Raw genomic sequence first — 12542 nt, 5'->3', positions numbered from 1 at the left:
CTTTATATTTTAGATAAAATATATAATATATGTATATATTATGTATATTCTATAATATATAATTAATATATTGTATATACTAGGAATTATATGATATTTTTATAATATATTTAATGTATACTTATATATATATAACAATTTTTTATGTATAATATATATATGACTTGGTTGAGTCACTTAGCCAAGTCATGCTAAAACTCAATTGACTCGGCTGAGTTAGCCCATGACTTAGAGTAGTTTTGTTCATTTCTGGGTCATTCACTGGTTTGACTTAGTAAGTGACCGAGTCGAACTGTGTCACCAGGTTGACTCGGTTAATACTTAAACCTTGATTTTTTGTGCAACGAACAGATTGCTGGAGGGGCGGGGTTGTCTGCAACATAGTCACAAATCTCATTCTCGTAAAGGAATATCTTGGGATATTTATAAAAATGAGTTTTTCACAGAAAAAAATTGGAAAAATCTTGGCAAATAAAAAATAAATCCAAAAATACAATGTTTAAAAACTATTCGAGACAACTCATTGACTTGGTTCAGATCACCCATTTATTGGGCCAACCCAGTGGGCAGACTCAGTTTACTCGTATTGAGAAAAATTATGGAAGATCTTGAATTTTAATTCAGTTTCTTAATAGTAAATGACTAGTTGTGGCGTAGTTGTAATTTAGCATGATATTTTTTATTTATTTAGTGATTTTAGAATTAATCAAGGTATTTATAGTTTTTTTTTAATTTATTTGAATAATATATATTATTTTTTATATAAAATCAAAAGTTAACAAAACCTGAATGAGTCATCGAGCTGACCCACTCAAGTCACTAATGGATGAACCAATTTTCAATTTGGAGGGTTTTCAAACCATGCAAAAATAGATACATATTTTGAGAGAGAGAGATAGCCAAACAAAACATCAACATTACTAAGACAAAGGGTCAACAAACGTTGAGCCCGCGAGCAAACAAACAACAAACCCAAACCAAGGGCCGAAAACACGAAAGCAAACAGAAAAACATAATGACAGGAGTCCAAAAAAAAAATGAAAATCCGACAAATTCAGCCAGGGTCAAGAGGAAGAGAGGGTGGCTGAAGGCGGTGGAGACCAGGGCAACATAGAAGCAAAATTGCGTACACATCAACCAAGATGCAATGCACGAGCTTATTGAAAACAATCGGAGTTTGACAGAATATCGCATTGTTGCGGGTCATCCAAACAAACCATCAGGTTGTGAGGAGCCAAGTTCTCTAGATCAACCGCTATCTCTTGCAACTGCGCACCTGCAGCGGGCCTCACAGAAGATCGAGCGAGAAGGAGTCATATCGCATTTTGAGAGAGAGAGAGAGGTGTTTGGATTTAGGGTTGGGCATAAGGCCAGCTGCTAATGAACACAGGCTCAGGTTTGAAGAGAAGCTCATGGCCCGGCCCATTGGCCCAATTGGCCAACATGAAGCGGGCGACCCGACCCGACCCAAACCCATTTATAGGTTATTTTTAATAAAATTAATATATTAATTTTTAGAATACAAAAAATTGAATTAAATAAAAAATATATAATTCAAAATAACACAAAACATTTAAAAGCCTTTTTTTAATCTTGCCATGACATTTTCAAAATAAGAGATATACAGCTTGAAATGGATTCATCATGGGTTTTATGCTATGGATGCACATAGCACCATACACAGCTTTAACATATTATCAGATGTATTATGATACGATGCTACACCACCCAAAAATAAATAAATAGTAATAATTAACAAATAGCAAGTTCTCATGCAACTAATTAGGTAAATAGTAATAATTAACAAATAGCAAGTTAGGTAAAAACTAATGGTTATCTAAGTTACCATGTAATAGTTAATTTTTAAAAATTTTATATTATTAAAAAAATTAATAAATAACTCAAGGACCTGGTATCCTGCAGGCGGGCCCGAGACGGGCCAATATATATAACAGGTTGGGTTTTGGCCCGGTACATAAAGAGTCGGGGCTCGGGCCTAAAATCATGGCCCAAACATGGCCCATGACGGGCTGGGTCCCCTATTTGGGCTTGTGTAAGCAAGAATGTGAAGCGTGCAACATGCAGGGAAAGTTTAATGAGTTTTTGGAAGTAATTATTTTGCTGTTATGCACTGAATAATAAAATGTTTTAAAAGACTTGGAATAGTCAAAATCTTCCTCTAAGCTCAAGGATAGACCAATGTTATCAGTATCGTCCGGTACACATCGTATCGGCAAAATTTGGATACGCCTGAATCGGTTATTTTATACAAAAAAAAATATTATTTTAAAATTATTTTAATAGTTTTAACATGTGTCACGTTATAATTTTTTATTATTTTTAGGCCAATACAGAACGACTCTGTTGAGTATCGGTATCCTATAAAGCTGAATCGGTGGTCCAGCCATTCAGGGCCGATACTGATCCTGACAACATTGGAATAGACATTTGCTATTGTCTACCGTATGCACAATTTAGTTGGAGAATCATTTTTGCAAGTTGTACCGATTCAATTTGCAAGTTGGAGAATCTTTTTTATGCAAAATCATGATTCTTCGAGTCATGAAACGAAACTTGGGTACTTTATGACTTGTTGAGTTTTAATGCTCTTAAAGAGTAACTTACATATTGAAAAACATGATCCAAAATCATGTTTTCCAATAAAGAAATTATATAAATGACATGAATAAGGTTAGATGAAAAAGTGGAAAATAATGTTTTCTATAAAATTGCAGTACAGACAACTATAGCAAATTTATATCCTCAATATATATATATATATATATGAGAGAGAGAGAGAGAGGTTGAAGGTTTCAATTTATGTTTTCAGCAAATGTCAAAGGGTTGGACCTGGTTTGACCCAGGTGGGTCCAAAATTGTATCTGATTTTGAGTTGCTGGTACTGGGTCTAAATTCGGGTCCAATCAGATCTATCATAAAAGAGACCCGGTTCATACCCAATAAAATAATTTCTTTTCTTTTTTAATTGAAAAATGCCGGATCTTAAGCAGAATTTGGGTCCGATCTGAGCCTGATATGAAATTTCACAAACCATGCCCGGCTTCACATACTAATCTAATACTTTTGGTCCAACTCGAATTTTAGTCGGACCTCTTTCTTTTATCACCAATCCTATAGGGTTTGGTATAAGTTGGTGTGGATCAAACCCAACCCATTCACAAAGGCCAAAGTTGGGGCTGGACAGGCTAAGGTACGAGAGAGGATGACATCGGAGGACCGTCAGAGCTGCCTTGAATGTCGTTCATCTTATAAATGAACGACACCGATCAAAACAGTGAACTAGCTCATTGTGAGCCGTTCATTTAAACTAGGGTGTCAATGTCTCTCTCAGTTAGCCCACTTCTACTCCCAATCAGGTTCCGGGTAGAACTATTTCCTTGATATTGTTAGTGAGGCTAAAATGTTACCCTCAAGCTTAATTTATATTATAGAGCTGTAACTTTGGAAAAATAATCAGTTTAGTGCATCTAAACTTTTTTACTTCTTGAGGCTATTGAAAGGAATTTTCAAGTTCAATGAGATAGCTTGATGGTTAGGTGGCACTATCATGACTAAGGGGTCTTGAGTTTGAACTCACACGGGCTTATCCCGCAGCTTGTCTATAAAAGAATAAGATATTTTCAAGATGTTATTCTCGTAATAATATAGTGATAAATATAAATATTTACAAAATATTAGGGCTATGCCACAAGGATATAGTCGATTTTCACTCCAATTCTGTCTCCCCTTCTATACTAATTAATCATGCTGAAAGACATCATAAAAAATGATTGTCCCTGTACTGATTCCATATGCAATAGATTTTTATCCATTTTTTTAGCCCAGTCCTGACTGCAGCAAATAGTTTGATTTGTTGATATGAAATAGTTTTTTATTAATAATTGTAGTCATTTTTTATTTTATCTCAAAAAAAAAAATTCGGGGGCGCTGCCCCCCCAACACCCGACTATCAAACCAGTTTTTCCCCTCATATGATTCCTAGCTATATATATATATATATATATATATATATATATATATATATATATGATAGAATCAGGGATTCAGGATAAACTCATGGAGATTATCGCTTTAATCTTAATAAAAATATACCTTATGATATTTTGAAAGCATTGGAGATGTTTTGTGACAGAGATTTTGATATTAAAGTCCTTGGGCCCAAAACTTGAAAAAATAAAAATAAAAATAAAAAAACACAACTCTAGACCACAGTCTTTAGCCACATGTGAGCTGTAACAATTGCAAAGTAGATGTTTCAGAAATCCAAATGGGACGGGAAAAGCCATCAAACAAGTTGATGGTTGATAAACAAAAAGGAGGCCATGCATGAACTAAAAAAGCCAGAGTAACGACGAGAAGCGTTTGGATTAATGTGTAGCCAAAGGACCATTGTGCGGCTGCCATTTGCATATGAGGTGATCTTGATTTAATAATTCTTTAGGGCTTATCTTCGGAAAAGGTGATCAAGATAGAACGGAATTCCAGATTTGTAGATATTTTAGACTTGGGTCCACCATCTTGCTTCTGCAGTGTGAAAACTCAACTTTCAGGAACTGTCAGGATCTGCCCAGTGATGTCTTCCAAAACGTAGCCTTATCGATGTACTTTTTCTGAACTTCGTGCTGTAGATCGTTTCTGCATGCACCCTCACAACCACCCTGCTGGCATCACATGTATTAAAGAAATTACTCCTTTGTATACAAAAATGCAAACCCATTCTAATAGGAATCTATTCAATATTGTCCTCACAGTTTCGGGAGTGAGACTGCAGCCCACTAAGGCTCCACGCACAAAACATCAGGTCACGTACCCTATGGGTAAGTTTCCTTGTGTTTTTTAAGTAAAAATACTGTTTAACAGAGTTTCACTTTCAAAATCTCATCACTAGACTTCACGAGAAAGTAAATATTACATAAATCAGATTCAAATTCACATTTTATGATTTTTTTTTTAGTTATATGCTAAAAAAGTTATGGTTAATTGTTTTTAAGGTACTTTTCAAATGAAATTCACTTTCTAAATCGTGTATGATTCCAAATTACATAAGATGCAACCAAACATTTTCTATAAGTTTTGGGTTACCAGCACAAGATGGGCTGGGTTTGGATTGCCACAGCAGCTCGAAGCCCAATAAGCCTTGATCCTAACCATAACTGGGTTTGGGTTGCAAAAAAGTTCACCTTACTGGAGCACGACCTTGCCTGGCATGTTTATAAATACTCGTGTTTAAAGCACCCATTTTGGGCCACCCCAAACTCAGCTCAGTAAAACCCAAAAGACTCATGCCCAACTTGAATCCAACCAGAGACAAGTCGAGCTTTTAGTTAGTCGGGCCTGTTGGGCCCTTCAAGAAAAAAAAAAAACCCAGAAATGATTTGATGAATTTTAGTTGATCTTGAAGACTGCTTTGAGGCCTGATTTGGTACTCGGTTAGCATACTTAGCAAAGTACCTAGCCCATAGGATGACACCATGAGTCCTAGGGGCCACCATTCACCATGCCCGGACGTACTCGGCCACCAGTACTAGATCTGCTCACCAAAACCAACACCTGCATTTGCAACGCTCAGTAGAACTTGCAAAAAACACGGTTTTTTCGAAGACACGGTTTCCAAGCAAAGCAAATGGTCACTAAATTCGTAGAGCCGTTTGGAGGATTTTCACCACCAACTAATAGGTGGAATAAAAGACAGAGAAAGAAGCATAGCTGTGTTGGGATAAGCCACCGTGAGTGGCAGTTACCCATGTTGTAGATAACCTCTCGCAGAAGGTGTTCCTTTCGATATTCATGCCCAGAATCAGGGGGAACGGTTACACAAACCGTTTCCTTTCTGCACCTATAAAAGGGGTATCCATGAGTGATCCCAACACAGTGAAAATTAGAGGAAAGAATAAGAAAGTGAAGAGGTTGAAACCCTTTACCTTTTCATTCGGTATTTTTCCCATTCAGAGGGAAGGGTGATCCTACTCACCGACTGCTACAAGTAGCCTGCGCTCATTGGAGGGCAGCAGTCCGGCTGAGAAAGAGAAGCTCCCCCTGCCCCAACCACCGCCAGCCATCATCCAAGCTCAACGATGGCTGCCTCAGGTATGCTCCTACATGCTGTCTTTTGCTTTTTTGTCTCTGTGTGCAGGTCGCTGCCCAACAATGGGTTATGGGCCCACTCACCTGTCACTGCGCTTATGCCCTTCAAACAGGGTTTTTTTTTCCAACGGGATCGCCACCTGGATGGCTACCACTTTCTTTTCCTTTTTTCGACCTCAATAGGGTCAATTTTTAAGGGCAGAAAGGGGTAAATGCCTCCATTGGGTCCAGGCCGGCGATCTTTTGCCATTTTCTGGTGATGCCGGTAGTGGAGCCGGCTTCTTCCCAAAAATGCCCAAAAAAAATGCTCTTACCTTCGTTTTGGGCGTCAATCGGGAAGGACAACCAGCAACCGACTGTTCCTTCTTTCTTTTCTCCTTGCAGGGCACTGCAGAGATGTCAGAACTGTCACCGGTGACTGTCGAGTTGTCGGACCTCTATAGCATGCCCGATCACGGATGCAGTTGCCTCTCCCACCGTCGAAGGAGATGACCATCGGGCCACTGATGGTGGAGGGTGCCACCTCCATGCCACCGGGGTCACCAAGGATCAGAAGTTTGCTGGACTGTTGGCGGTGTTCTGCGGAAGGGAGAGAGAGATGATGAACAAATAGGGGTTTTCAGAAACCCTATTTCGCAAATTGGTTCTTTTAAAAACAGATTCGCGTCGGGTCCAATTTTGGATCCGAACCCGACCCACCCGATCCGATCCATAAAGCTAACTGGATCGGATCTGAGATTCGGGTGAGGGCTATGTTTTTTGGATCCAGATCGGGTCCATAACTGGATCTGATCCAAATTACCTGTATTGATCCATAAAAGACACTTGGATCAAATCCGGTTCTCCAGTAAAGGATCCAAAATCCATATGACCCTGACCCACTTTGATTTTTGGATTCGGGTCGGGTCCGTGAAATTCATTTTGGATTTCTAGAACCATGCCTGATCCATTATGTTCTTTTGGATCGGGTTACAACTCAAATCTGGATCTGTCAACCCGTACTGACCCATGATATTGATCCGGGTTAGATCCAGATACAAATATCCATGTCTCAGAACCCGAATCTGAATACTTCTGAGTCTCTGGATTGGATCTGGGTAAGCTAGATTCGGTTATGTCTGTGATAGCTCCAGAATCTGATTAAAATCAGATTATATGGTTCTGGATCCACTGCATTGTAACATGCCAGAATCATTTTAGCTAGTTCAGATTAATCCTGAACCGATTCATTTGTTGTACCTTCTTTTTGTTTAAAAAATTTAAATGTTCAATTGTAAATAATTAGAATTTGCAAATTTTATAGTGGATCGATTAATTGTTTTAGTTTCCTTTTATATTTGTTTTGATGTGTACTTTGTATTTTATTCACAAGAAATATAAATTGTACAGGAAATATAAATTGTATTACGAGAAATCTTTTCTCGATATTTATGTTTTAAACATTTTTTTTATTTTTTTTTCCATTTTTGCGATGGATGAGCCACAAAAACATCCATCGCTATTTGGTACCGCCATGCAATTTAACGACAGATTAGGGACGAATTTAATTCATCGTTATTTACTAGTTGGTCAATATTTTTATGACGGATCTTAGTTCGTTATTATATTAGCGATGACATTAGCGACAAATATTAATCTGTCGCAAAACGAAAAGTAACGACAACTTTGCGACAAAACTTGTCGTTCGCTAAGTCATCGCAAATTAGCGACAGAACGGGTGACAGATAGTTTCCATCGCTACTTAGCGACTATAATTTTGCGATGAAAGCTATCCGTCGTTACTCCGACGCTAATCCGTCGCTAAACACTTTAGCGACAGATTAGCGATGGAGTAGGGTCCTCGCTAATTCACAAATTTCTTGTAGTGTCAGGTACAAATTGAGCCTGAAGAACGACTTGTTTGGAGATCCACAAGAATTAGGAGATCGGCTATACATCCTGATTATGTGGTGTACCTTCAGGAGCCTGATGATTTCATAGATATAGACGATGATCCGTTGACCTTTATGAAAACTATAGAAAGCAAATAATCTTTACACTGGATAGAAGCCATAAAAGAAGAGTTAGACTTTATGGCTAAGAATCAAGTATGAAATCTTGCCGAGTTAATTTAAGGGAGTAAAACCCATAGGGTGTAAATGGGTCTTTAAGACAAAAAAAGACTCCAATGGTAACATAGAGAGACATAAGACAAGATTGGTTGCTAAAGGGTTCACCCAGATGGAGGGCATTGACTATAATGAAATGTTTTCTCTTGTCTAAATAGTCAATGAGAATAATTTTGGCCCTCCTAACTTATTATGACTTGGAGCTTCATTAGATAGATGTAAAAATAGCGTTCCTCAATGGGATCTGAATGAAGAGGCATACATGGATCAACCTCTTGGTTTTTTTGAAAATGATCATTTGGTTTGCAAGCTCAACAAATCTATATATAGACTTAAACAGGCCTCCCGACAATAGTATATTAAATTTTTTCAAGTCATTGTGAGTTTCAGGTTTACATAAAACATTATTGATCAATGCATATACCTTAAGGAAAGTAGGAGCAAGTTCATTATATTGATATTGTATGTGGATGACATTTTGCTTGCAACCAACGATATAAAGTTACTTTCAGAGACAAAACAATTTATTGTATCACATTTTGATATGAAAGATATGGGTGAGGCTGCTTATGTACTTGGCATAGAGATTCGTCGAGACAAAGCAAAAGGTTTTCTAGGCCTCTCCCAAAGAACTACATAATTAAGGTGTTAAAGCGATATGAGATGGAGAATTGTTATCCTAGTTCAACACCCATATTAAAAGGCGACAAACTGAGCCTAAAGAATTGTCCATAGGACGATATTGATAAAGCACATATGAGTGTTTATCCATATGCATCAATTGTTGGCAGCTTACAATACGTGCGGACTTGTTCTCGTCCAGATATTTCTTTCATAGTAGGGGTGCTTGGTAGATTTCAATTTAACCTAGACATACCCCATTGAAAGGCTGCCAAAAAAGTTTTGCGGTATTTGTAAGGGACAAAAGACTATATGTTGATGTATCATAAAGTTGATCACCTCGAGGTAATTAGCTACTTAGATGCAGACTTAGAAGGATGCCCTGATAGTAGAAAGTCTATTACTGGGTACGTCTTCTTACTTGCTGGGTCACAATCTCTTGAAAGAGTGAGAAGCAGATGACCACTGCTGCTCACACTATGGAGGCAAAATTCATAGCATTGTACGAGACTACCTCGCAAGCCATATGGTTGAAGAACTTCATATTATAGTTAAACATGGTTGATTTCATTGAGAAGCCACTAAAGGTCTACTATGATAATGAAGTTGCAGTATCTTTTTCGAACAACAACAAAAGTATTACGTCATGCAAGCATATGGAGCTAAAGTATTTTGTTGTCAAAGAATGAACATAAAATCATCTAGTGCATATTGTTAATATTGGTACCAAACTGATGATTGCTGATCCTTTTACTAAAGGGTTAGCACCGAAATTATATTCCGAATATGAATTGAGGATGAACTTGTTAAATTCTTTTTGACATATGTATATAAATAAAGTGATCATATTCTATTCATTGATTCTCGTTGTTATTTGTTTGTTGTCAATCTCATAAGGATTAGAGATTCAACTAAGGATCTATAGAATAGATTATAAGGGCCAATCTATTCATCAAGTCATTCTTATAAAGTTTTATTGTCGTCACACTGTGGATAACCTTCCACAGAAGGTGTTCTTTTCGATATACATGTGCAGAATTAGGAAGAACGGTTACCCAAACTGTTCTCTTTCTACGCCTATAAAAGGGGTATTCATCAACGACCCCAACATAGTGAAAATCAGAGGAAAAATAGAATAATGAAGAGGTCGAAACCCTTTACCTTTTCATCCAATATTTTTTTTTCATTGGGTGATCCTATTCATCGACTGATACAAGTAGCCTGCACTCATTGGAAGGCAGCCGTCCGACTGAGAAAAAGAAGCTCTCCCTGCTCCAGCCACCGGCAGCCATCATTGGCTGCCTCATGTATGCCCCTACATGCTGTCTTTTGCTTTTCTGTGCGCCCAACAAGCTGTACAAGAAAACCATTCAAATCCGATGGCAGCCCTTCGATAATGAAGTTTAAACATCTGGCTAAAACTGCAAGAAAAAGGGACAAAAAAACAACACGCGCCATAGATTTGCGTGCTCAATAACGATTGTTGCTCAATCTGACCAATAATAGAGATCCAGTATAACAAGGATAACCACGTGGCCTTGTGAGATATTTCTTTCTTTTTTTAAAAATATTCTACTGTACGTAGTTCTTAATGATTCATCAGCCCGAAGATAATGTCATTCAACTACTAACTATTCTCGTGTCACAATCATAAAATGATAAAAATTAACCTTCTGGTTAAAAATTAACCTTCTCGTGGCACAATCATATATATATATAAAGGTTTATACGAAGAAATGTGAACACAGGCACCTTTATTTCATTCACTTTAAGACATTTTTAAAATCCAGACTAGCCTTTAAAAGGAAGACTCTTGCCATTTGGCATTAGAAATGGGAGTTAACAGGCTTAATCTGATTTGGCTCCCGAATAATATGAGCTCATACACTAATTGATACGGTTCTTTAATCGGCTGTCTGTAACATTAGGGATGACCTACAATGCCTCCTGCAATCAATGCCGCTTCGATGACTGCAGAGATAAGATCCGCAACCTCTGTTATGAGACACGTATTCCCCTTGAACGTTTCTCCTCCGGACTCGCTAACCCTCGCGGTACATTGCAGTAAAGCCTCATTGCACTCCAGATCAAGGTAATCTGTGCAACCATGGCGTAAATAAGAAAAGTATATATTCATATAAAAGAAAGAAGAAACCATTCGATAATGGACAACAGAACAGCAACTAGTGATGCTATATACTCACTCAAAAAAACTAGTGATGCTATATACGGAGTGATTGAAAAGCTCTTAATATAGTGCCAAAACAGTTGGCCGAAAGGAGCCTCAGAAGAACATAAAGTTTGGAATAAAAAGTAGGGGTATGATTAGCATCTCATGATAACATGACCAAGTTCCTGAACTTTCATGACCAAGTTCATTACCTCTCTACCCCCGCCAACCCCCCCCCCCCCCCCCCCACCCACCCACCACACACACACACACAAAAAAAAAAAAGAAAAGAAAAAAGAAGACCAAGTTCATGACCACCATATTTTCCACTTTAAAGAAGCATCGGAGTTCGTGAAGTTGGTCAAGATTCAACATAATGTCATCGTGTGCCTTACGTCACTACTAGATATTTAAACTAAAAAAGTGCTATGCTCCAAGGCATTGACATACTGCTTTTCGCCTGAACACAATCATCATGCTTTTGGCAACAGGCGTCTAGGCGATCACATGGGGGCTCTCCAGGGCAGCCAGTGTACATAATCCCGCAGTACTTTCCATACCTCAAGAATGGGGGCACTGCCAAAACCACCATTATTATGCAGAAGAAAAACATAACAAAATCCCTCCCAAGGAAAAAAAAGAAGGGGAACCAAAAAGAAGGAAAAAACCGAAGCTAATAAAAATACCGGAGCAGAAGTCCGACTGGCATGTCCTGCTACACTCTGTATGCTGAAGAACACGAAGGAAGAAAAGAAGAATTGATCAAAAGTGATGTTTGAAGACCAAAGACTCATTTTTACATGATCATAACTTAGCCTGGACTCAGTGGGCATATCTAACAAACCCTGGTTAAAAGAGTCCAAGAAGGTTTGGCCTAGAGAATTAAGAAGACATTTTCTTATAAGAAAGTCAGGAAGCAAAGAGTCTTGGTCTGTACTCACCGCGTTTGAATAAACTTGTAGAGCAGAGTTTTGAAAGCCGAGATTGAGACCCTGAACTGGGTTCACTAGACAAGACAGGATAAGTGATGAGTTTATTACCAAGATGAGAAGGGCAAACCTGCATTCCTTCATAGCTACGTGTTGGGAGCTCAACAATACTGGCGGTGAGTCTTGGTGGGGCTGAGAGACCTGAAATCGATGCCTGGTTTTCAACCAATGCACTGTTTTTATAGAACGAAGGCATTGGCCATTCCGCCTCAGTGTGACTGAAAGATGGGGAGGTTGGATTTTGTCGTGTTCCTACTCGTGATATCATTTTGTTCTTTTGTTATTGTGTCAAGCAAATGCAAGTTTGGCTATGACAGTGATGTGGTTCCCGTCTTAGCAACCGTTGATGTGATCAAATCTCACGGTGGTAACAGGCCTGTTGGTGCAATATGGGGTCTATTGGTTACCCAAAATTGTATGATTTTCAAGTTGAGACTAAAATATCTGATAATCCGTGGGCCACATGTCTGGGCTCCCTTATGGGGGCACTCACCTAGTCACCTGACCCAGGCATGGGACCGCGTGGAATTAATGCTTACTCCCATATAG

At 38.4% G+C, this 12542-nt stretch overlaps 1 protein-coding gene across 1 annotated transcript; it reads right to left on the bottom strand.

The window, feature by feature from the left end:
• Positions 1–10587: 10587 nt before the first annotated feature.
• LOC149816066 (phospholipase A2 homolog 3-like) lies at positions 10588–12129 on the bottom strand. Its single transcript, XM_089987843.1, has 4 exons — positions 11946–12129; positions 11691–11733; positions 11455–11580; positions 10588–10931 (listed from the first exon to the last, which is right to left on the bottom strand). Exons 1-4 carry the CDS (start codon positions 12075–12077, stop codon positions 10759–10761), a joined length of 474 nt encoding a protein of 157 aa, XP_089843969.1. The 5' UTR covers positions 12078–12129; the 3' UTR covers positions 10588–10758.
• Positions 12130–12542: the final 413 nt, after the last annotated feature.

The sequence above is a fragment of the Nuphar pumila genome, chromosome 14 (assembly GCF_984573655.1).
Source record: "Nuphar pumila chromosome 14, dmNupPumi1.hap1.1, whole genome shotgun sequence".
Taxonomy (NCBI): domain Eukaryota; kingdom Viridiplantae; phylum Streptophyta; class Magnoliopsida; order Nymphaeales; family Nymphaeaceae; genus Nuphar; species Nuphar pumila.
Note: the sequence above shows the minus strand (reverse complement) of the source record. Positions and strands in the feature narration are given on the sequence as shown.